This window comes from Pteropus medius, unplaced genomic scaffold, assembly GCF_902729225.1.
Source record: "Pteropus medius unplaced genomic scaffold, Ma_sr-lr_union100, whole genome shotgun sequence".
In the NCBI taxonomy this organism is placed as follows: domain Eukaryota; kingdom Metazoa; phylum Chordata; class Mammalia; order Chiroptera; family Pteropodidae; genus Pteropus; species Pteropus medius.
The window spans coordinates 12,717,790-12,743,283 of NW_024349796.1; the positions used below are offsets into that span (position 1 = coordinate 12,717,790).

General features: G+C 43.4%; 1 protein-coding gene and 1 long non-coding RNA gene across 10 annotated transcripts in view; one reads left to right on the top strand and one right to left on the bottom strand.

Annotated features, from left to right (window-relative positions):
• The window catches only part of ESRRG (estrogen related receptor gamma), a 519,096-nt gene that overhangs the window by 469,021 nt on the left and 24,581 nt on the right, over positions 1–25,494 (bottom strand). Inside the window, exon 1 of one of the 9 annotated variants that reach the window (XM_039883371.1) lies at positions 15,671–15,806. The exons of 3 other annotated variants lie outside the window; for them this stretch is intronic. Coding sequence is in view for 1 of the 6 variants with exons in the window: in XM_039883363.1 (XP_039739297.1) it covers positions 14,533–14,540 (8 nt within the window). In the remaining 5 variants the exon portion in view is untranslated. Of the gene's footprint in view, positions 1–5,983; positions 6,050–14,532; positions 14,585–15,413; positions 15,572–15,670; positions 15,807–25,494 lie in introns of those variants that run through there. 5 more of the 9 variants (XM_039883375.1, XM_039883376.1, XM_039883369.1 and 2 more) reach the window with 5 other exon arrangements.
• Positions 14,666–25,451, top strand: LOC120619169 (uncharacterized). The gene is made up of 7 exons (XR_005657383.1): positions 14,666–15,182; positions 15,288–15,446; positions 15,746–15,857; positions 16,155–19,550; positions 19,968–20,659; positions 21,793–21,940; positions 22,618–25,451. It is a non-coding gene; the product is annotated as an uncharacterized LOC120619169 (long non-coding RNA).

The following is a 25,494-nucleotide window of genomic DNA, read 5'->3' on the forward strand; positions in this document are numbered from 1 at the left end:
TAGACCAACTGGTTTGTTGCCAGTAACAACGGACCAAAGACTGCCGATGATTTCTTTTTCCATTTGAGAGTGCAGTTGCACTTATGATGGCATAGCTCTTGCTCATCGACATTCCCATTTCCTCTCTAGGGTAGGAAAGAAAGCAGCAGGATCCAAGCTAAAGCTCTGGGAATTGCTTAGAGCCCTGAGCGCATCGGTCCTATGTGCACGCCTCCCATCGGCATCTTTGCCACCACTGCCATTATCATCACCACCATTATGTCACTATGTATTGATCACTCTACACCAGGCATCTAGTAAGTCTTCACATACGTTTTCTATATGTTATTATAGCAGAAGAAAATGCTGAAAACCACTGAACTATGCCATTCCCGATGCATATTTTATCATAATTCTAATATGTATGACTCTACCAATGACCTTGAAAAGGCAAGAAGAATGGCAATAATATTTACTGCTTTCTTTCTTGTATCCAGCTCTGAACTAGACACTTTACTATGTAATCTTACTTAATCCTCACAACAAACCTTGTTCAGTAAGTAGTGTTAGCAATACTGGACAAATACATGCAAAAAAAAAATGAAATTGGACCACTTCCTTATACCATATTAAAAAAAAAAAAACCTCAAACTGGATCATAGACTTAAATGTAATACCTAAAACCATAAAACGCCTAGAAGAAAACAGGCAGTAACCTCTTGGACATTGCTCTTAGCAATAGCTTTTAAAATATGTCTCCTTGGGCCAGGGCAACAAAGAAAAACAGAACAAATGGGACTACATCAGACTAAAAAGTTTTTGCACAGCAAAAAAAACCATCAACAAAATGGGAAAAAAAAAACACCTAGTTAACGGGAGAAGATGTGTGCAAATGATACATTCGATAGGAGTTGATAATATCTAAAATATATATATAACGAACTCATACAACTTCACACCAAAAAAAAAAAAATCCAATTAAAAAATGGCAGAGAAATAAACATTTCTCCAAAGAAGACACACAGAAGGCCAACAGACATATGAAAAGATGCTCAATGACATTAATTATAAGGGAAATGCAAATCAAAACCACAATGAGATATCACCTCACACATGTCAGAATGGCCATCATGGGTAAATCAACAAACAAGTGCTGGTGAGGATGTGGAGTAAAGGGGACCTTCCTGCACTGCTGGTGGGATTGTAAATCAGTGCAGCCACTATGGAAAACAACATGGAGATTTCTCAAAAAGTTAAAAATAGAGCAGCCGTACCACACCACCCCGTAATTCCATTTCTGCGTATTTATCCAAAGGAAACAAAAACATTAATTTGAAAAGTTATATGCACCCTCTGTTCACTGCACCATTACGTAAAATAGCCAAGATATGGAAGCAATGTGGGTGTCCACTGATAGAAAAGTTGATAAAGAAGATATGGTACATAGACACAATGAAATATTACACAGCAACAACAACAAAGAATGACATCTTGCCATCTGCGACGATATGGATGGACCCAGAGAGCATTATGCTAAGTGAAATGAGTCAGACTGGTAAAGACAAGTACTGTACAATTTCGCTTATATGTGGAATCTAAAAATACAAAACCAGAGAATAAACAAAATAAACAGAAACAGACCCATACGTGTTGAGAGAACAAGCTGGTAGCTGCCAAAGGGGAGGATAGTAGGAGAATGAGAAAAAATGTTTTAATAAAAAAATAATAGCAGATACCCATTGTCACCCATATAACAGCGATCCTGATCACAGGCTTTCCCACTGCCCTGGGGAGGGAAGACTAGAAAGAGGAGCCCACGACGTGAGTGCGCTCACTGGCCAGACCATCAGACAAGGGTGGTCAAGAAGATTGGCCGGGAAGTGTGAGAAAGTCGCCACCTTGCAGCTGTCCCAGCCTGAACGGTACCATGAATAAACAAGGGACCCTCTCTAGAGAGATGTGCTGGCAACTTGTCTTCATTCCTTTCTAGAAAAAAAAAAAAAAAAGAATTCCTATCTTTATGAAGAATGTATCGCCTTCTACATGCAACTGCCAAAAACCCAACTGTAGGCAAAATCCATCTGACAAAACCCCTTAACTGCTTTGATTCAGTTCTTAAAGGAGATTAGTTGTTGGAAGGTCACAGAGAAGCCATCCTACTGCACACTGCGGCTTGGGGTTTCAAAGCTTTCACTACTAAGGGGATCTCCATGCTTGATGCCCCTTCCCTCCGTGCTGTCTAATCAATGAATCAACAAATAGTTACCGAGCAAGGCTCCCCTGGGGTGTGCAGGTCACTTCAGATGTACTCTCCAGTTCAATAGCAAGAGAAAGAAAAACAGGTTTTTCTGACTCCTCTTAAAGTTTCCGTTTATAAAGCCAGAGTAATGTAAAGAGACCGCGGTCTCAGGTCCCTCTTTCTCTCTTTGAACTTTTCTGGTTCACACACATAAAAAAATACTATATAGCTGAGAGAATATGTAAGAACTAAAAGGAAGAAGAAAGGATAAAAGGAGGGAAAGAATAAGGGAAGGAAGGAGGAAAAAAAAGGAGGGAGGTCGGGAGGGAGGGTGAAGGAAACAGTAAATCAGACACTTAGGTTTCAAGAAGGTCAAAGGACACAGCAAACATGTGTAGACAATCCTCTCAAGACATGTCTCCTTGGTAGCATGTAACCTCCATGTTTACTAGCCTGTTAATTATTAATGTTCTTTAGCATATATGATTATCTTTGAGAACGACTGGTAACCACTTATTTTAAAGTTTTAGGAGTAATGTAATTATGAATGTCTTACACCTTGAAGTACCCTTCTGCTCTCCACTCAGGCAATAAGATCGCAGATAACATGTGCATATTGCCTTAGTATAAGAAATCCTAAATGCAAAATAAAAAAAAATTAGGTTTAAATATTTTTGTTATTTGTCTTGGGTTTTTTTTTTGTAAAAATAAAAATGTCTGCAGGAAAATTAGAAATATAGTGTAATAAGATACTATTTACTATTTTTGGCTTTTAGTAAACGTTCTATAAAATACTACGCTATGCTACAAACTGAATCGCCATCTTCCAAGCGGTGACAATTACTGCACTGCACAACTGTCATGAGACCAGAACCTGCCCAAGATGTGAGTTGCGTCTTCCTCTGGCCCGGTGCTTAGAGCAGGATTCTACTTAATGACGTTTCCTCAATCAAAAATGAAAATGAAACGAGCGACAGTTTACAAAGCACTTACTATGTGCTGGACGTGGCGCTTTTTGTGCCTTGTCTTCTCGTTTAACACTTCGCCCACCCATCTGTGTGTCGCATGACCCTCAGGCTACAGACGAGGGTGTGCGAGTCACTGTGCCCAAAATCTTAAGCACGGTGAGGTCCAGAGCGAGGACTCCAACCACGTCTGACTCTTGCTCACCCTGTAACTGACGCTGGATTCCTATTCTTCGACTCGGAGAATCAAGGCCAAAAAAAGTGAAAATAGTATGTTTTATTATAATCTACCCCAAACCTCACCTAAACTTGGTGTTCCCAGGTTGGCTTCAAATTGTGCCTCCCCCACCCCCAACGTGAATTACTAGAATTTCTTCTTTCACTTCTTTTGGAGACACAAAGTACTAGAAAAGCAAACACACCACGAGGCCACATCTAACCATGACATTGTGAAGAATTCTTCAGTCTAAGTATGCAGTCAGGCACGCCAATATCTTATTAAAAAGCTTAAGTGGAAAAAAAAAAGCTTAACTGTAAGTACTATGTTAACACTTGCAGGTCTAAACAAAGTTTGCTAGATAGGAGTCTTGAGTGTATATGAGTGGGGCGGGGGCCGACACCCTCACATCTTACTGAGCTTCTAAACTGTAACCCTCACACCTTTTTTCATGTGTTGATTGGGTCTATCACAGCAAAGGCATTAACACAGAAATAAACGCCTGAAATTCTATTACTCAGTATGACATTTATATATGTACAATTATGCATTTGTCCAGAATTATCTATAAGTTAAAAGGAGATTAACTATAAAGACCTTTTGTTCCAAGAGGATATGATTATTTCCACCATCTGCGTACAGAGGAGGAATATGGCTCAAGAGACCAGTTCAGGTCAGTTTCACTTTGAGACACAACACACCTTAGAGACTGACCTTCCCTTAAGGGGCCTGGGGTTGCCCGAGACAGTGACTCTGAACTCCTTCATTCGTGCACAGTGGGTACCGACTAGGTCCACCCTTTAAATCCGCCTTTTAAGTGTCCCCCGTTCCCCCAAGTCTGTCATTGCCTTTTACTGAGCACAGCTGATTATCAACACACCGAACAAACCACAAGGTTAGCACTTAACACAGGTATGACTCGTTAACATTTCCTGGTTGAAGGCAGATTTCTGAACCCAATCACGTTCACGTAGCGAAACCATCTCTACCAGAGAAATGCAAATGGCGCGCTGAGCCCTGGTCCTCGAAGAGCCCAGCGAAGGTGAGCGCGCAGGAAAACCCGGAGGTGAGGCGCGCGCCTCCCTGGCTCGGAAAGCAAGTAACAGTTTTCGGAAAGAATAAGATTTAATAATCCAGAGATTTAGGAAGGGAGGGGAAAAAAAAAAAAAGACAGTTGTATGGTGTGAAAACGAAGGCACAAAATGACCTCCTCCTCTTACTTCGAAGCTAGACGTCTCCTAGCACACAATTAGCACGACCTTCCGTGAAGGGAGCCCTGGAGGACGCAGATTTCCTTTTTGCTGAAATAAAGGTCTCGCTGTAAAGATCCACGAGTCACCACACTTTGCCCCGAATCACGCTGGCCGCCCTCCTCCATGGGAGCCAAGGCGGTGGTATGAGCCACCTGGGTTAATTGGAAATAGGTGTGTGGGGGGCGGGGAGCAAGACAGAGTTTCCCTTTAAAACTGAACAGAGGCTGATACCACATCACATGACCTTTTACCGTAATTTCTATTAAAATCATTTCATGTCTGGTTGCCTCTGCTCTCCTGGCTCATTTGTATTGTTTACAACAAGTCATTGCACTGGCAGTTAGTGGTGGCTGAATCCATGGTTACCCGTTTTTACATTCACTAGTTAAATGGAATGCAGCTTTGCTGTGGGTTTCAGGGAGCGAGCTCTTAAGAAACCACAATCCAGCTATCAATCAGACTAATCTGAGAGAAATTAATCTTATAAACGTAAGTATTGGTGCATATTAAAAATTGATAGAAAGGGGCACAGGCTTTTACTGGTTGGAGTTACAAATGTGGACAAGCTGAGATTGGACTCAGAGCCTCAGAGTGTTCAGTCTGTGGTCAACATTTGACAGCCATTCACGTCGTGCATCTAAAAAGCTTTCAAGGATATGATGACCCCCCTTTGAAAGAACCCCCCCTCCCCACCCCCACAAAAATTTTGTGAGCATTTATCGCACCTGAATGTTCTTAGGATCCAAAGTGTCCAAACACAGGTTTAACCAGACTGCAATCCCAGCCAAGTAACTTAAACAGATACAGACAAGGCAGTAAAATACCGAACAGACAGCACTACGTAGGGTTAAGACAAAATCTCAGTGGCATTTAATTCACTCTTTACAAGTAAATTAAGACTGCAAACTAATATGTTTTACTGAAAGCAAGAACAGTACAAATTCATTCTATTGTCCATGAATTTACATGGTTAATCCTTTAAAAAACATTCTCCAAAGCAAACTTGTTTCTCGAGATGGACATGACCAACAATTATAATTCCTAATAAAAACGTAGAACTTTTATAGTTTAATGCCCACAATAATTGTCCCACAAGTCACATCTAAATGCTAAATGAGAACAGCAAATAGTTAAAGCTAACATGTTACAACCCCATCTACTGCAAAGTCACTGTATCAGAAGCTAGAATTGATTGGTTTCCTCAGAACGAATTGAAAACGAATGTAACATAACGTCGGAAAAATCCCTCCTGCACTGCTAATCGGATATTGTATAATGGTTGATTGCAGCTTTGCCCTGCACTATTGCTGCCTAAATCATACATACTTACACGTTCTGGGTTCTTCCAAGAGTTTGGTGCAGTTTCAAGGACAAATGTCTTAAGGAAGCCTCTCTACCGTGCAGCAAGGAGCCTAGCTCAGATCTGATGACAAGAGCGCAGTGCTAAATCTGACAGCAGAGAAGAAAACTTCCCGCGTGCAGAGATCTTGGAAAGTCTCGGGGTTAAAAGGCTGCTTTAACTGTGCTGGTTGATTTGCTCCCTGGTTGTGTATACACGGGAGCAGCTGATCTGTGTTTGCAGCCCTGCAGAAAGGAACCTTTACTGAAAACCAATGGCATCACATTTCAGCGGAGCCGGTGCCAAGTGCTGGAGAGCAGAGCAACCTTTGACAACTTCACACAATTCGACCCGGCAGACTTTACCACAGGTCAGGGAGGAGGGTGGGAAATGCAAACTAATGCCAGGTTTCATCTCGAGTGGGTTGAAGCACTTCCGGAGAAACCAAACACTTACGACTCGCCTCCAGCAACAGCGAAAGGTATTCTCTGGGCTTTTCTTAAAGACAGTCTCTGTCTCTGCTGTCCTGACCTACCATGGGCTACGTTCTCACGGAATTTAAAAAACGAATCCCAATCTCTAGAACGGATTTCCCTCTGTGTCTTATAGAAACCCTTGACTCCATGGTTCATTACTGATCCCGTATTGGGTGTTTATCACTCCTCTGATGTTCATCGCAAATAAACTGGGAGAAAAAATCATATAGGATGGGGTCGTGTTATGCCTGATTCTGTACTTTGCTTCTGAACTCAGGGGCTGGAGTTTTAAAATGACTGTTGTGTTGGGAGCCGTTTTACTAGTGTTCATTATAAACTCCAGGAGGACCCACTGCCATGTCGGGGTTGAGGGGTGTTAGCAGCAGGGAATATGCTGCTCTGTAGTGGAAACCCCTCTTTACCACCCTTCATATGGAGCAGAACGAAAACTCTAGACCTGCCAGCTCTAAGAGGGAAGGTTGAGAGAGCATAAGAGACAGAAGGGATGGGTGGGCTGCTCATCGCTGTAACAAACTTAACCCAGGTCATCGGTCAGCTACCTCATTATCTGAGTGCTCCTTCCTGCCTTTCCTCTCCTTCTGTCTCTCTGACAAATCTAGGTTATGGTATATTAGATGGTATTTTCTCACCATTGTGCATTTACTTCAAAGGGCAGAAATCAGAACTGACAGTTTAACGAAAGGCCACGTTAAATGTGTCAGCCGGCACAGGGAAGTGTTCTCCTACCACCTGAGAGCCAGCCCAGTAGCTGCCTGGGCAACTGGCGAATTATCCGAGTAAGACTTTGACTTTTCCTGTTGGCCACGCAAGTTTTGAGAAGTGATCATAATTCCTGACAGCTGAGCGCCCACTGGATGCAATGACAAGTCTGGGCTCTGGTGCCAGATGGGTTTAACTTCCTGTCCTGGGCCTACTACTTTCAACCTGCTTGTCTTGAGAGTTGCTTAAAATCTCTCACCTTCTCTGTCTTCTCATCTGTGAAAAGGAGACACTACATCTACCGTACGAGATTATCGCGAAGCTTTAAAGAATCATGTGTGTCAAGACTGACCGCACCGCCTGGCAGCCATCATTTACAACGATTTCTGAGCCTCCTCCCAGAACCAGGCCCGGGGCCAGGCATGGGGGGTGCAAAGACACCCGAGACATGGCCTCACTCCCAACTGCAGTGACAAGTGCTAGGTCATTTCTCCCTCCCTCCCACAGTTCGTGTCATCTCTATTATGAAGCACAGCCACCTTTCCAATACTTTGTCTCATAACCATACTATGAGAGAGATGAAACCATGCCAACATGCAAATGGGAAAACTATGGCTGAGGGTCACGCAGATAAGAAATGGTAGCCTGAATGTCAACCCAAGCTCTAATTCTGTATACTCTACTCTAGAGTATACACGTGAATTCACCGTGTAGCATTCATTGTCGGCACAACTCTGTATTGTTATCTTAATAGTTTCACGTGTATATATTGTACTTCCCTAAAGAGAGGAACTATATCTTAAAATTGCTTCATATTCTTTGACAGACCTAGCATGATGATAAACATATTTCATCTTCAATAAATTTTCCTAAATTTAAAAGAAATTCAAACTCGGTCAATTTCATTCCCTATAATCCATCTCATAGAAAGGTACAACTCTTCAAGAAATAATGATTTGGAGGTTATTTGTGTGGCCTTCTAGTGTTCATGCTATGTCTTCAATTACTTCCAAATAATTATATATGGATCAAAGTTTTTAACATTGACCCTTAATTAAACCACCCAAAGACTGTGTTCTTCACTGTTTAGCATATATTCTGTACATTGTAGGCCTGGTGAATTATGGTAAGAGCGATTAAATATTTACTTTTAAATTCCAACTTGATCCCAAGACAACTCTCGATTTCTAGGTTCACTTCAGTTTCTAGGTTTAACAGGTCAAAAAGTGTACAATTCCGCCGATCATTATCTTGAGAATCAGAACGGAACACATGGGCAATCTCAGATAGAATCCAAGCAGATCTTGGGATCTGACTTTTAAAAATATATTGTCTGTACCAATAGCCCAAATTGCTTGAATATTTTTTGATCTACTGCTTCCTTTTATGCTTTGAAATGTAGTCCATTTCTAGCCAAATGGCTAGACATTTATCAGTGAATCATACATTAAAATAAAAATATTGTTGAAAGAGATCTCTGTAGAATCTAGAACTTGGAGTTCAACTCATGTACTACATTAATTACTTCTGTTATATCCTGGAAATCTGTTTTTAATGGAATTGATATCTTTGCTTTAAGTATTTACTGCCAAACAATGATTTCTTTGGCTTTAATAAAAATCCAGGAAATTTAGGTTAATAATGTCATGGCAGAAGTGTAAATGACTGGCAATGTTTGAGACAAAGAAAACGATTATTGAATATAGTTTTTGTTTTCAGTCATTCACTTATTTATTTAGACAAGCTGTGGCCATCTGTAAGGGAAACTAAATATGCTACTTACGTACTGGCATTGCATACATTAAAATTATCAGGCTTGCTACATTCAACTGGCCAGCTGCATACTATTTCCTGCTTCCTCCCTAAATAAAGTAATACGTAAAGTATCTACCACAGTTCTTGGACTACAGTAGAAAAGAAACATGCCTATCAAAAAGACTACTCTGGAGCTAAATAATTTGGCCTAAGACTTGGTCAGACCTGGCTGACCCAATGACTTCTCTTCACCACCTTAAACTAAATACAATTTTCAAGTACTTTTATACCCATAAGTCTCACTCCATTCTCATAACTATCTTGGAAGCAGATGCGTTTATTATTCACATTTTTACAGAGAAGACAAATTCTGAGAATTTAATAATTTCGCAAGATCACACAGGTAATAAATGGCCCAGCAAAAAAATTCAAAATGGATGCTCTAATTCCAAAGCTTCCCCCCCCACACACACACACACATCCATATGCCTCTGCCTTCCATCTTCTTGCACAATTTGGCCAATTACATCAAGGAATAATTTTTCCTCTTCATTTTTCCTCACTCTACCACTTTTCAATGCATTTGGGTGTCAAAAAAAACCACAAATCTCATTACAAGTAACCATCTTAGAAATAGGGCTAATGTTACGCAATTCTAAGGGGGGAAAAACCATATACTTTGTAACCGGCCTCTAAAATTCCTGAAAGTTTCTTAAAGTCCTTTTCAGATACTCTGCAATAGTTTCCATCTATCTTTTTTAACTTCCAGCTATATGTGTGTTCCCTTAAATATCAACCCTCCAGACTCTAGATAAATGATTATCTATCATTTACTTGTATTGCCTTTTTATTATGTTTATCACTTGTATCATAACTGAACTGTTTTTTACATTTTTCATCATCAATATATATTTCATTCTAATAAGTAACATAGAATTTTATAGTCAAGTCTAGAAAAGTAATCAGTATTTAAGATTATTTTCTCTGAAAAACCGTATATTTTGAATATCTAATAATTTATCTACAAATGAAAAATTTTAACGTAAACTTAAATATCTAAATTTCATGAAGCTTTCATTTCCAGCCACTAAACCTGAGCTCACTTATTACTCAACATGCTAATATTTCTGGCCATAAGACCATACTTTAGTAAATAACTATTTTATAAAATAGAAATAAATAGAAGTATAAGTAATTGGTTGATTCATAATTAATCAATCAACCTAATTCAGAATCACAGGAGCAAAGTAAACTGGAGACCGTCGAGTCAAACCCCTTCATTTTAGAAATGAAGAAACATGTTCGTTGCATTCTGATAACAATGGTGACCAGATGATACTACCAACTCTGCTTAGGACCATTTTGACTGATCCTTAGCCGAAGATCGATGTTCAGTAGTATACTCATTAGCTAAAAAGAGCAAATTTCTAACTCTGAAGGTGATCGATCTAAAGCATCATCAGGTATTATGTCCCATTTCTGCAACCTTTGGAAAATAGATGTTCGTTCTAAATAGAAAATGAATTTCTGATAAGTGAATTAAACCATTCCTCTAAATAGCCAACTTTGGATTTCTCTCCACACATAATAACTTGGAAAAATATATAGCCTGTGTTTACTATGGCACTATAGCCACAGTCTCTAAGAAGAGCTATAATTCGCTAACAGTTTTCCTGATTTATGTCTGAAAACATACAGGGCATGAAATGACTTTTGCAACCTTACATTTCCTCAAGAACACTGGTAGGCAGACGATATATTCCAAAATTCATGTTGGATTGCTTGTTATAGCTCCTTTTTTAATAGAAATGTGTGATAGGCAATTATACAAGCTCCATCCTTCCAAAAAAACATGTCATTAGATTTTTCAGTATTAAGAGAGGAAAGAAGGAAAAAAGGAAGGAAAGAAAGAAGGAAAAAGGGAGAGAGGAAGGAAACTCTGATAAAATAATTTATTTCCATATAATGTTTAGATTGTAAAAACTGATTGCCTTCTTGAGTAAGAAAGGGCAATAAATATTCTTGCAAAGAACAGCTTATAGATAATGTATGGTTATAAACTATAATGCACTATACATATGTTAGTTATTCTTAGTATTTAACATATATGGAAATTTGCTTCGCAATCTATAATTGTACTAATAAAAATAGGTGTTCGCGAATATAAATTATGTTGGTCATAAAATCAGCTTTATTAATCTAATCTATCTTAGAGCGAGATCGAATTTAAACGGGCCACTCTGGGAACACAGATATCCGGAAACACTGTTTACCCTACCACATAAATACCTATCGGAATAGGAATACGAAAGTTACGCCATGCTTCATGATATAAACCTAAAAGCAACGAATGAACAGGACAAACAAACAGAGACTCAAGGACATGGACAATGGACTAGCGGTTACCAGAGGGTAGAGGGTGGGGGAGGAGGGGAGGGGAGAGGTAGGTGGGAATTAAAGGGGGGGGGTGGGGGGGGAGGGTGAAGTGGGTAAAAGGGATCAAATATACGGTAGCTGAAGGAAACTGGACTTCGGGTGGTAATCACACAATAGAATATATAGATGTCAAATTATAATGTACACCCAGGACAACAGCGGAGGTAAGCTAAGGGGGTCGTGGCCTTTCCCAGTTGGAAATTATTGGGGTCCTAGAGTAAATGAATGGTATCTAATCTCCAAGAAAAACAAAACTTCCCTAACCACGTGCCAAAGACACAGTCTGAACATGATCACAAAGGGTACTTCAGGAACTAGTACTTAAAGACTTGCAAAGATTTCTCCAGTTGCTCGAATCTGAAGATGGGACACGACAGGCTGTGTGTCTACGCTCTGTTTCAAAAGACTGTATTACTTTCTGCGATCGTCTCTTTAAGAAGGAAGGCCCCACCTTCTGATACAGCTCTTGGTCACTATCACCACTGATTCCAAGACAGAGTATTATTATTAATTAGGTTCTCAGTCATTGAAAGATGGTTCCAGAGGAGACCCGTGAAGTCTCTGACAGCGCCCCACCCCCGCCCACTAGCCTGAAAACGGACTTGCAAAGCCAAATGATTCCACGGCTTTACAAAGCGACAAGAGAAAATTTCTTTGTTTGCACAAGAGGCCCCAGTACATTATTTCGACTTTAGAAAGATACTTGAAATGAATTTTAAAAATCACAGCATTGCAGAACTCGGTAATCATTACTTCAAATCGACAGATTCTAATGTCCGTGGAGGAATTTTCAGTTGGTTTTCTCACACCAGTGGTTGAATTGAAAGATTCACTAACTGCTCCTTGGAGAAAACAGAAGCTCTGCATTTAAATGGAGATATAGTATTTCCAAATGCGCAGTATCTAGAAGGCAGATTCTGTCAAGGTTCCTTAGTGAGAGTAACTCAAATCGTATCAGGTACTTTGGATGCTGTAGCTGTCTCTATTTCATAGGACTCAGTCTGTTTCATTCTTTTTCCTATGTGCATTCTCTGTAATATTTGTCCCAAGAAGTTAAAATTAAACCTCGCTCCATCGCAAAGCCCCCACACTAACAACAAGCAATTACTATTACACATATTTCTGACATACACAGAAGAAGACCACAGAAGATAGGTTGGCCAGCAATGTTAAATAATTGAAAAGTATAAATGACTTAATAGAGTAGTAAGCTTAGTTTACAATGCAGCCAATTTAAAGCCATAAAAATCCTGTGTAAAATTTTCATCTTGTGGTTGACCATTACATCTCCTATCTATTATTCAAAAGTATCTCGCCAGTGTTTTTCTTCATTAATGTGGCTTTTGGCATTTCTCTCAAAAATCTTTCTGTTCCCGCAGTTTTCCTACAATTTTGAAACAAATAAAAAATTCCTAGGTTATATCATCAATTCCCCTCACTGGAAAATGAGATCTTCCGTGTCTAATTAAAACCAATTTCATGGGTCAATCTGTAAGGCATCCTTAAACTTCTTCAGATATCTTTTGTTTTTGCATTTAACACAGTCAGGCATCCAAGATGTTAAAAAGAAATTAATAAAGCAGGACTAAAGCTACTTATATTGACACATCTGTAAAGAAGAGCAGACCCTCATAAAGAACCAACCCCCTTTTCTGTGACACTAATCTGGGGTTTGCCTGGGGATGTTCTGCCTTGAGTGTTCAACTTGGGTGCACAGAATGTCTGTGAAGGAGAAAAGAGAGACACCCAGGATCAATTTCAAACATCAGCCCATTACCTCTGGCAGGCTCTGGCTAAAATTCTAGCTGCAACCGAAATGTACCTGTAAATAAGGTGACTGGGAACAGCCCCAAATATTCTTCTCAGCGACACTTTCCCTCCCAGCCTCTTCAGCTGTCTGCACAGTTCCTTAGAGCTTATCTTGCTGCCCTGCCATTCTCACGCTGATTCAAATTCAGAACTCCAAATGAAAGACGAAATAGCTTGACAATCACTTCATATTGAAATACTGGTACAGTAATAAGTGGTGCTCAGTTGGAGATGGGAACATGGTACTCTCTTGCTAACCTTTTAATTTCTGGAAAAATTGTACAGAATAAATTGAGCGGAGCACACATGGGAGCCTAATCGATTGATCTGCTCTGGTTTGTTAAAGCATCACCCATCAGAAAGTCCCTTTGCTTGCCTTGCAATTCCCGTTACACAAGACCAGCAGGTTTCAGTACGTACCGTGCATGAAGACTAGAATGCTATTTTAATTCATTAAAGAAAATAAATGGTCTTCTATCGATGTTCATCACCCCAGTCACTGGACAGTGGTATGTGCTCCCAACATACACTTCTAATTCTACGTAACATGAGTTTAAAGAGTTAGGAAAATTGTTTTTGTAGAAACAGCAAAGCCATGCATAACAAACACACGTTTGGAACATCACTTAGGCCTGTTTCTTGATCTATTTGATTCTTTTCAAATTTGAAGGGAAAGAGGCCCTGTCAACGTCACTTCCCCTGTAGGTGGGCCTTCTGTTTTGTCAGCCATTCCTCAGCTCGGATTTGAGAAATGTTCAAATTTCCCTCCTTTTCCCACAAGGATGGAGCTGTTTCTCAGGTTGGTCAACTCATTTTGATACCATCAAATCCACTGGAAAAAAACACAGGGCACCACTGCCTAAAGCCCATTTCCCCCCTTCGCCTCCTGCCTGCTGCTTCTGAATTTGGGAGCCTTTCAGACAAACTCCCCTATCTGGTCTTCCAGCAGCATGAGAAACAAAGGGGAGGGTTTCTCTCCCAAACTAGACCAAATCACTCGGCTGCTCCGAAACACTTCAAAACATCTGCAGGTCTCTTGATGTCGACTTGAAGCATGAAGCAGGAGTGTTTTGAAAGTAGTAAGAGGTCATATGTGGGCCTAACAGCTTCTTTTAACTCACATGCTGAGAGTTTTTGAGAGAGAGAGAGATGGAAGGTGCTATTTTCAACATTGCCCTCTGGTTTATGTGAGCAAAACCATTCGCTTTCAGTGTGTGTCTGTCTGATTACGGCCACTGGACTAGTGCTACACCACAAACACAGCAAACGTGCTGCCTGGGCTTCAGCAGACCCATGTGGCAACTCACAACGCAACCCAAGTAAGCACAACAAATAAACACGTACCCAAGCATTCCACAGCACTGAGGCCTGCGGGGCTTCCTCCCGCCCTTCAGGACACTTCCAGAATGGCTCATTAGGGTTCTGAAAGGGGGAGGGGGAAGCCTGGGAGGAGGGAGGGAGGAGGGATCCTCCTCTGTGTCTTCTTCTGAGAATCTCCCATCACCAAACATGGGGGGGCAGGGGGAGTGACTTGATCCTGCAGAAGCTTCTGACAGACTTGAGGGGAAGCAGGAAGTCGGTAGTTTGAAAGACTTAAAACGAAGGTCGAGTGACCCGCCCGCAACTTCAGAGACTCCCTCTCCCTCGGAAGGCGAAGGGACCGGGGAGATGGGAGGGAAGGAGGCGCAGAGGACAGCGGGGAGACACTGGGAGGGCAGCAGCAGCAGCAGCCACCGGAAGGGTCCCCAGCCCCTGACGCCGCCACCCTCGCCCCGAGGCCCCTTCCCCGCACCCGCTCGCCCCGCACAGCAGAGGGCTCGCCCCAGCCCGCCCAGTCCCGGCGCCCTAACTCCGCCCTCGCTCTCGGCCACTTTACCGAGCACTGAAGTCTCTATCCGGGAAGGGGGATGGGAGAGGTGTTTAAAGAACAAATCTCCTTGCCATTAGAATTTATCCGTGTCCCTAGCACACACGCCGGCAGCTCTGCAGTCGTGGTAAGGCACGTCTACCAGAGGTGGACAGGACTCATGGCTGTGTCATCGAGGGAGGGGTGGCTGCTTTTTTCTTTCTTTTTCTTTCTTTTCTTTCTCTTTTCCAAGAGACTCGAAACAAGTGAAGGGGGAAGGGGGTGGCAATAGAGATTTCAGCCAGGACTGCAAACCGAGCCTGCCCCCGATGCAAACGTCTGTCTGCAGAGGCCGATGGTAAGGATTCGGACCGGTTACCTTGGCAGGGTCAGACTGCGGCAGGGCACTCAGGTGAGTCGTCGGGGGGTGTTAAGGCAGCCCCGGCCGAACCCCCCGTGCAGGCAGGGGCATTGCACATCTTACACACGCCTCCGCTCGCCGGGCTCCCGCGACCTCGGCCGGCGAGGGGGTGCGGGCCGGCGGGCGGGCGGCAAGGGCACGGACCCCGCGGGGCGCCCGCGGGCGCGGGCCGGCCTGGCCGCCGGGGTCCGCGGCGCGGGCGGCTGGGCACTCACCGGGCCGGGCTGCGAGGGGCGGCGGGCGCCCGCGGCTAGCCGGAGCGCCCCGGCGCCTCCCTTCTCTCTTGGTAGCGTCGGTCCGCACTCCCTGTGACCCGGGACGTCATGATGCCTGTCTGTTTTCTCAATGATAACTTGGCAGAAGAAGAGAGAGGCTGCCAGGTTCTCCTCGGGTGGTTACGTGGTATGTGCACGTTTCTGTTTGCATGCGTTTTTTTGGCCCCCCCCTCTCCTCTCTTTCCTTAAAAAATAAATATCGATATTTTTTTTGAAAAAAAAATTCCAGGCACTGTCCCGATTTGATTGCATTATCGCGTTTGCATAATTGGCGCCTCTGGGTGTGTATCTCTGTGTCTGTGCGTGTGGGGTTTTTTTTTTTCCCCTTTAAATCCTGTTGCCGCCGCCGCCGCCGCCGCCGCCGCCGCCGCTGCAAACGGAAAGCAAGCATGCGTTCATCTTTTGTCTTTCATTTTACCTTCAGGGTGACATTCAATGCCAACTGCTCCCTTTTGACCGTCGCCAATCCCAGCCTGGGCAAAATAAATTTTAGAAACGTGGGGGGAGGGGAAGGAAGAGCCAGCCCCTCAGCCGCAAATGCTGGGGTTTCCATCCCTTCGACTCCCGGACCCCAAACCTCCCCGACCCCTCCACCCCTCCCCGCATCCCGCCCCCGGAAAAACTGGTCTCCTTTCTACCCACCGGGCCCAGGCGGGGAGTCGGCACCATCCAGCAGCATCCACGCCGGGCCAGACACTCATCATACTCGCCGCTGGCCCTGGCTGACTTGCATCTCTCTGTTGCCTTCCCAGGCTGTAGGCCTCTCACAATTGGAGCTATTTTTGTCTCCCATAGATGTTTTTTAAAGCGTTTTAAACATGGGGAGGGGGCAGGGAAGGAAGAAAAAGAGAGAAAGAAAAGCCCAAACCCCTATTTGAGGGCCTCTGCAGACACGTTAGGACATTTGGAGGCTCCTGGCATCTGACCCACAAGGAGAGTTTGAAAGGGCAGAAAGGACAACCAGCTTTTATTTGCATCTTCTACAACAGCCAGAAAAGTTTATATATACATACACGCGCGCGCACACACACACGCACACGCACACGCACAAGCATATTATTGCTGGCTAATCACTATATTTGTCATTTTTATAATTATGTTCTCTAGAATTGGTAGGAGTGGTCTCAAGTATAACCCTTCATGCTTATTTCTGCAAACATGAAGATGTGTTTTAGATGGTGTGATGACGTGATGGGTAAAGCAGGAATCACGTCTTTTTATCATATTAGTTTGTTATCTGTGCATCGTTTAGTGTGTTTTATGTAGCTCTGCCCATCGTGATATTGTGTGTATTAATCACCATGCGTATATTACTGAACAGTAAATATCTAGTGCCAGGTCTGGCAAATATTTTGCCCTGCTTTATCTAATTCCCCATCTGGAGGAGCAGAATGTGTTTAGGAGATTTTTTTCCCCCCAAGGCTCCGTTGACCTTGGTCACCACCATGCATTAGTACAGTGACTGTTCCTGCTGATTCCAAGTTTCTGAACGAGGACAGCAGAAGCCAAGGTCGCAAAAAATAAAGCATGGAGGAGAGGGTCGAACCTAAAAAGCAAAGACTTCCGAACTCATCCAAGATCAACTGCAGCTGCTGGAGGTTTAAAAATAGTTAACCTGTTTGAGAGGTTGGCTAAGTTTCATGAAAATAGCAAGTAACTTGTTAGATCTCTTTAGAGTCACAGACCAATAATCCCTAGAAAATTCCATAAGGAAGGAAGATATTGCAATTATGCAAAGACCAGATGATCAGAACTGGAGAAGAGCCTCACTAACTTAAAGCTAAGAGGGTCTCAGAACGACTGACCAGCAGACAGAACCTGAAACCAGAATGGCGCCTCGCTGCTCTTGACAGTGAACGTGGCTCTCTGGCCCTGCTTATCGGCCTCCTTGGAATGCCAGAAGGATGGCTCGGTGCAGTGTTGCCGGTGCTTAGAGGTTATCGGTGTCAAAGATGATTGTAAAGAAGACAGGGCCTACTCAGCACTGGAGTAGGTGTCATCTCTCCATGTCACGGATAACTTTGCAGTAACTATCCTAGAGGGGCTCGTTAATATTCAATCTACAGACCTGGTTCTCCATTATTATTTTTTTTTTTATTTTTTTACTGATTAACCTCAGAACTAGACCCTTAAAGACCCATTGCAAAGAGAAAGAACCATAAAAATTTGACTCACTTTAATCCCTTGAAATCCCTTTTAGTTTTTTGTTTGTTTGTTTCAGACAAATGCCTCCCACACTGTTTGTCACCCATCCAAATGCCAGTGCAGGCACCCAGGGGTGAGATATTTGAGCAACCAGCAAAGGGTAGAGGCAGAGTATTCCAGTTCCCTGGAGGTTTGAATAGATTCTTTCCAAGCCCAGATTCTGTAAATCCAATTCTGCCTAAGAACCCCTCTCAGTTATTTATTCAAGTTCAAACTCCTCAGACTACTTTCAAGTCTTTATTTTCTGGCCTCCCCTGACATACAATAGTTAATATTGTTGGAGCCTGTTCAGTTCTCAGCCAAGACCAATGGGCGTAAAAACGCTTACTAAGGTGGACGGAGCACATAGGAGGCGCTGTTATAACCTACACTTGTGCTTAGAACTTGTTAATTGGATTAAATCTTCTCGACAACAATATGAGAGAGGAATTATTGGTATTCTCATTTACTCAAGGAAATGGAGACACAGAGAAGTCAAGTAATTTGCCCAAAGTTACACAGCTGGGATTCAAATGAAAGGACCTTGAGCCCTCACCGTCAAGCTCTCTGCCTGCCTGCCTGCCTACCTAGTCCATGTTCTTTCCAACTACTGGGGTCTTGTACATGTGGTCAGTCAGCCTGGTCACCCACTGCCCACCTCATACCTGTGTTAACTCCTACTCCAACATCAGTGCCCAAGCACTCAACGCCCTCTTCTTCCTCTTTGCTATTCAAACTCTATGCATTGGTCAAGGCCAAGTTCAAACCCTCCTGTGCCCACAAAGCCATTTACTATTTACATTTAGTATCGTTGGGTGTATTGATCATTATTTCTGTTCCACATTGTTCACTTCTACATGTGATGCCACTGTTCTTTACCTGTTCCTGGGCCTTCTCTTCTCTTCCCTCCCCCTCACCCTCCCTCCCTCTCTCTCTTCTCCCAATTCCTTTCTGACGGGATTATGCATTTTTTCTCCGACACTTCTGATTTGCCTAACACGGTGCCAAATACAATACTGAGTCTGAATTAAATAGCTTCTGATACACTAAATGACACAAAACCACCCTTCAGAGAGCTAGGATGCCAGTTTTCAATTTGACAGATACTGAAAGTTTTTTTATGTAGCAAAAGTTTTATCCTTTTCACTGGAGAAACTGCAAGCTTGTCTCTCCATATTCAGACAGACACTAGATAACAACCAAGTAAGATCGTAGGTGGGATTATTTAATTGAAGAGGCATATTTTGATGAGGTAGAACATAACGAGGGTGTGGAGGAAGGGAGGGCGGACACATGTATACCTATAGTATTTGAAAAGTAATCGTAAACTTACTCATGACTTTTTAGCTGTTATGAGCCTTTCTCTGCTATATTTTGAATTTTCTCAGTGTCAAGAAATTAATTTTTCTGCTTAAAAAGATAGGGAAATAAGTCAGGAAACCTGTGATCTGATCTTGGGTTTGCTACTGATCAGCTGTGTGTGTGCATCTTCTGGCAAATTAGTCATTCTGGGCCTCAAGTGTCCTTCTTGCACAAGGAGATATTTAACCAGTTTCCAAGTCTCCTCTAGCTCAGAGCTTCTACAAGTCTAAAAGAGGATGTGAGAGAGAGAAGAAAAGAGAAAGGACTCAGCCTGGTAAGACTGTTTCTTTTTTTTTCTCTTTTTTTAGTTTTTTTGTTTGTTTGTTTCTTTATTTTTGTTTGTTTCTTTGGGTTTTTTGTTTGTTTTTTTGTTTTGTTTTGTTTTGTTTTTGAGGATATAAAACATATGCTGGGGAGCTCAAGTAAAGTTAGCAAAGATCATATTTCTAATTCCTGAGCACAGTTAAGGGTTGCTCAGAAAAAAAAAATCCGTACACAAAAATATGTTCAAACTGACCATTTCCAAAATGGTGCCATTTATAGGAGATAAAGTGATTAATAACTGATGTACTAGTAGCCTACCAGCCAAATATTATTAATCATTCATACTTGCCTACAGTTTACTTTCTCTCTAGCACAATCAGATTTCTGTAGACTTTTGATATGAATAGATCCAACCATTTTTGCCTAGATGCCTTAGGTTCATGCACAGCTCAAATTAAATCATGAAGCTTGCTGAAGAGCAAAGTCTCCGATGAAGAGACGGGGCCACAAGGAGAATGTGACCTTTTACATATTTCCTGGGGTAACTAGCTTTGAGCAAGCCTCTCTCTGTCCCTTTCCATATTTATCTTCCTGCATTGAATATCTGCAACTCATTGACCTTCTCAACAGGTCATTGTGAGGATAAAGGAAATGGCAGAAGTGAAAGCAACCCACCAATACGACAAAATATTATCATAGCAGACAGGCCTCATCTTGCACCGAGCCGTGTTTCTAAAAAATTTTACAATGTTAGTAGATGATACGAAGACTAGAATTCAGGCCCCCTGGCTGAGAATTTAAGTTGCTTTCTGCTACCTCGTGCTGGGTATAGGACTTCCCAAAGTCCTGGAGGTAAGTAAAGACAGAATCGGGATGACTGCAAGTCAACCTCCCTGTCCCAGTCTTTGGTCAAAAGACATGGTTTGAACTATGAGAAAGCATTCCAGCTAGTCAAATCAACTTGGACCAAATTCATTAGAACATTTTTTTTTAAATAGAAACTTACACCAAGCCTATGGCATGAAGGAATGAGAATGATTTCATAGAAGGCAGGGTCCTCAACCCAGATGTCACGATAGCTCTAGGGATCCATGGATGGATTAAAAAAATCTTGAAATGGTAGGCAAAAATGTGTATGTGTGTGTGTGTGTGTGCGCGTGCGTGCACTTGCATGTGTGCATTTGCACGTGTGCATTGTTCTCTAGAGAAGACCCATAACGTTCATCACATTCTCAGAAGGGTTCATGACTCCAGAAAGGTTAAGAACCCTGATGGAAAAATAGTTTACTTTAAAACTGAACTTACAGAGAATAACATAATCATTTAAGCCACATTTCTTGCTGACTATAACATGCATAGTGTTTAGGAATCACCCATATTCAGAACGATGGCCTGAAGACACAATAAAAGCTTCAATCATCAGAAAGAAAGGTTTTTTTGTCAAAGTATTTTACTTAACTGGTGTGGGAAAACATACCAGCCTTTCAGAAAGATTGAAATACTGAATTCAAATAAGAAGAGGTTTTGGGTTTTGTTTAAGCTGGCTGGATAATTCTCTGTCTGCTAAGAAAACGCTCCATGTTTCCGGGAGTGCAGCTGAGGTCCACGGCAGGGTTAGGTGGCAAGGAACGGTGGCCTAAAGCAGAGTTGTAGCAGTGAGGTGGGTGGGGAGATGGGAGGATATTTGGCAGGGACCTGGAATCAACAGATTTTAGCGTTTGGCTTGTGCAACTAAATTAATGATAGAACGTTAAAGAGGTACGAGTAAAGGCTATGTTAGGAAAATAATAAATTTTGTTTGGGACATGTTAGGTTTAAAGGCCTGTGGAATAGCCAGATTCCACTGGACGTGGGAAAGGTTTTGAAGAGATCTGTGGCTGGAGAAACTTAAGTGTGAATCCTTAGTGAATTGGGAGTGGCTTAAGCTGGTAATAAAGATGGCAGGGGAGGGGAGTTATGAATCCAAATGATTTAAAAACATCTGAAATAAGAGTGTGTTTATTTGAATAAAATCTGATTTGTAAAATATGAAATTATGTAACACCCAAGGCAAAATAGTGTTGGTGATTTTAAATATGGAGCGACACCTGTAGTTCTAACATCCATTTCTGAATAGAACTAAGTATACAGCTCAGATTTTATTTTACACGGGGGTTTCTGGAGTTCTTTCATCTCGAGGCTCTGTTCTCCTTTGGAAATAGCGCATTCATGCCTGGGTGCAGAAGACAGAACAACTTCTCTTTGGCAATCAGGTTCGACTGGAAAAATCATCGAGATGTCACCCGATGCCACAAGTTAATGACTCTGTTCTCAGCTGTGTGGCCCTGCCAGTTGCTGAACCAGCGGAGGAAACTCAGTGTCATGGAAAGCAGACTAAAGTTGGAGTCAGGACACTGGCGTGTGAGTCTAATTCCTACCTCTTGTGGCTTTTGCGACCTTGGGCAAGTCGTTCCACTTCTCACAACCTGATTTCCCCCTTCATACCTGCCCTCCGGCCCTCAGGGAATAACCCCTGGGGCATTGGTGGTTAGGTGATTGCCAAAAGGGTGGCAACACAGTGAACCCAACCACACTCTTCAAAAGTCACCCGCTCGATGAATGTCTCTAGGATCCTGCCCGTGACTCTCCTTGCGGTGGCCACCCAGTGGGGTCCGTCCCTCCTTCGCCTCTGCCACCAACCTCACACCTCCACGACTGCACTTACCATACTTTATTTTAGTTACGGTTACTATGTCTGCCTTTGCTGCTCAGTGGCAAATGACTTTAGTGTAACAGATGTTTTAGTTACCTTTTAATCCTAGTGCCTAGGGCAGAGTAGGTACTCCATAAATCTTAAATGGACAGACTTATCAGGGGACAGCACGTGCCAGCATCTGTTCCTAGTCCATGAAAATCCTTTAGCTAATCTGGGAAATAGGCCAGCAGGGCCAGCCTTGCTGATAGGGCATCCGCTGTATGGCCCGGTGCTTTGCTCAGAGGAGGGTGCTCTCTCACGGGAGGACTGAATGAGAGAATGCCTTCACAAAAGCACAGTCTCCCCTCTCCCTCTCTTCCTTCACTCCTATTCATCTTCCCAGAAGAAAGAAGGATCAAACCCATCAATTCATAGACCACGATCAACTTGCAAGCTCTTTTGTCGGCCAGGCTGCTGAAAAAAGAGGATCCCAGGAATGAGCTTCTGCCGGATCTCCAAACTTTCCTGCACACTGGACCCACGCAAGAAGCTTTCAAAGGTCCTGACACTCAACTCACAGCCCACGGCAACTGAGTCAGAACGTCTGAGGGCTGGAGCCAGGCAACGGTATTTTTGTTTTAATCCCAAATGATTCCAGTGTGCACGAGAGTTTGGGAACCGCTGGCTGGCGTAGGGAAATGGGCCTGTGGCCAGCTAACTGGTCTGGCTGGCCCCAGTTCCAGATTCTGGTCCAGCACAGGGCAGCTCTGCACTCTTCCACAGAGCCAGGCGCTTGCTCCTCCATCCATCCTCCGTGGGCAAGCTCTTCATAAACGAACCCCGGACAGGGTAATCACAGTGGACCGACTCATCCCGAGGACCAAACAAGCAGGTTAAAAAGCATATAACACACCTGTGTTTGTAATTATGTCCAATGATGTCATTATGCCCAATTTCTACAAAATAAAACCAAAAATAAGGAATATTCGACATGCGGAGGGACAGGGTGGCGGATCCGGGTCCCGCTTAGGTCCAGGGTTCCACGAAGGAACACATTCCCTGGACCACGGTGCCTCTGCCCTCCTGGCTATCACCCTGCAGCGTCCCAGCTGTGTCTGCAGCCCGGCTCCCAGCTGTGGTCCACCTGCTCCGGCACATCGGCCGAAAAGGAAGAAATGAAGGGAGAGAAAGAGAGAGGGCGGGAGGGAAGTGGCTTTATATACGTTTAAGGATTCTTTCCTACAGGACTTCTCCAATTATTTATTATGCCAACCAGCACTGTAAATGTCTAGAGTTGTTATTTCCCAATGGATTGAACAGTGACACTCTTTTTAAGCTCACCGTTTCTCGGGACAAATGTCCTAGGGAATGCCATTCAGTAAACGCTTCATGGCATGGCGTTCGTTCATCGCCTCCTTCGAGGCTTGGTTTTAGTGCCATCCTCATAGAGACATCCCCGAGCACCTCAACTACCTCGTTGCAAACAGAAACACCACCTCCCCCCAGCGCAGGCCCCCCACCTGCTGTCCTGCTTAATGGCTTCTGATATGCTTCATAATTTTCCTACGTATTTCGTTTCCTCTGTCCCTTGCTCTCTCTATACACTCCATGCGCACAGGGCATTGTCTGGCAACTTTTTCCCCCACAGTGATGCCACCGGCACCCGGCAGAATAAGTGGTCAAGGAAGGAACAAACGGCCCAAGAGAAATGTGTCCTGAAAGAAATTCTGATGAAAGTGTCTCCTTCTCTCCTCCACAGTTCGGATCCCTTCTCAATCCCACTTATCCCTTACGATGATCTAAAATAAAGTGAAAACGATCCCCGTCTCATAGCAAAATAGAATGAGAATGAAAGCAATTAGACCTGTAAGCAGAGTAAAAAATCAGTTAAGCGAAAAGATTGTTACACTGGAATTGATTCTTTTTAATTTTCTGTGTAATTACTGCGAGATGAAGGAGATAAGGTAGGTATTTCTAACAGTTCCCGTGAACCCTCATATAAACGTGGATAGCTCTGAGCGAACTGCGCCGAGACCCCATGTCTCATGTCAGGAAACCATTTTCCATCTACCCAAACCAGACCAAGCTAAGGCGTAAAAATTCAGCAGACCCCTGAAACAACAACGCTGACCACTGTCCAGACTGAGCTTTCACACAGGCCAGTTCACAGCCTGAGAAATGTCCTCCAGAATTCTGCTGGTGGTCGGTTCACAGCACCCGTGTGTTTGCTGGGTCCTCCCCGGCCGTTTCTCCAAGGCTCCACAACATGACAACACCTGGCTTCGACGCAGAGCCGTTCTCTGCCAAGGTCAAAGTGTCATGAACGATTCAAATGTGAGCAGGCATGAGGACGCTCCTGGAGCTCAGAAAATGACCCAACTGACTGATTCCCCCCCAAACACAGAGAGTAATGATGAAGCGGCCGATACGTGTCAGACGGAGGCCCTGCTTCTCCAGCCTCTCCTTTTTCCCCAAGAAAACCACAGTTCCGAAGCGAGGCTCTTTCAGTAATGAAAGTGGTATTTATTAAACACACCGGAAACTACAAATCCAAATGAGCGTTTCTCTACGAAACAGTCACTTGGGGAGGCTCTGTAATTACCTCGGCGATCCTGTGATTGCTCTAAATATTGGGGGAATTCTTCTTTTAAAATCACCTTCATAGCTGGTTTAGGACTCACAAAAGAAAACCGATATCATTCCTGTACGGCTGTGCTTCATGAGCCAAAAATAGCCCTTTCGGTCCTGGGCGATGTCGGTGGGTCAGTGAAGTAGTAGCAGGAGGACCGTCCCCAGAACGCCCCAGCATTTGCTGAAGGCGCGGTGTGCCAGGCCGCCCCCGATTTGCTGTGCAGTAGGTCATGGCTGGGGACTGGGAGTCTTTCTGAGCCATCGCTCGGTTTTCTTGGTGAACTGTTTGGGAGCTTTGTTGCCAGGACAGGCATGGCGAGGGAACCCTGCCCTGAGTCAGTTAACCTCCCTCTGCTTTACCACCACGAAGCCCGAACCTCTAACATCTAGTCATCCACTCGCCCACATCTACTGAGTCCTTACGGTTTTGTTTTACAGAGAGGGACCCGTTGGTGATGAGTGAAAGGGTGTGAATGGTTAGGTCCAAAATACTCCTATTTGACACCTCCTCTTTGTCACCATGCTCTCTTGGCCAACTTTATTGCTTCAATCTTTGCCTTGGAGACAGTCCAAAAAAGAGAGACAGAGACAGAGAGAGAGAGAGAAAAGAAGGAAGGAAAGAAGGATGGAAGGAAGGAAGGGAGGGAGG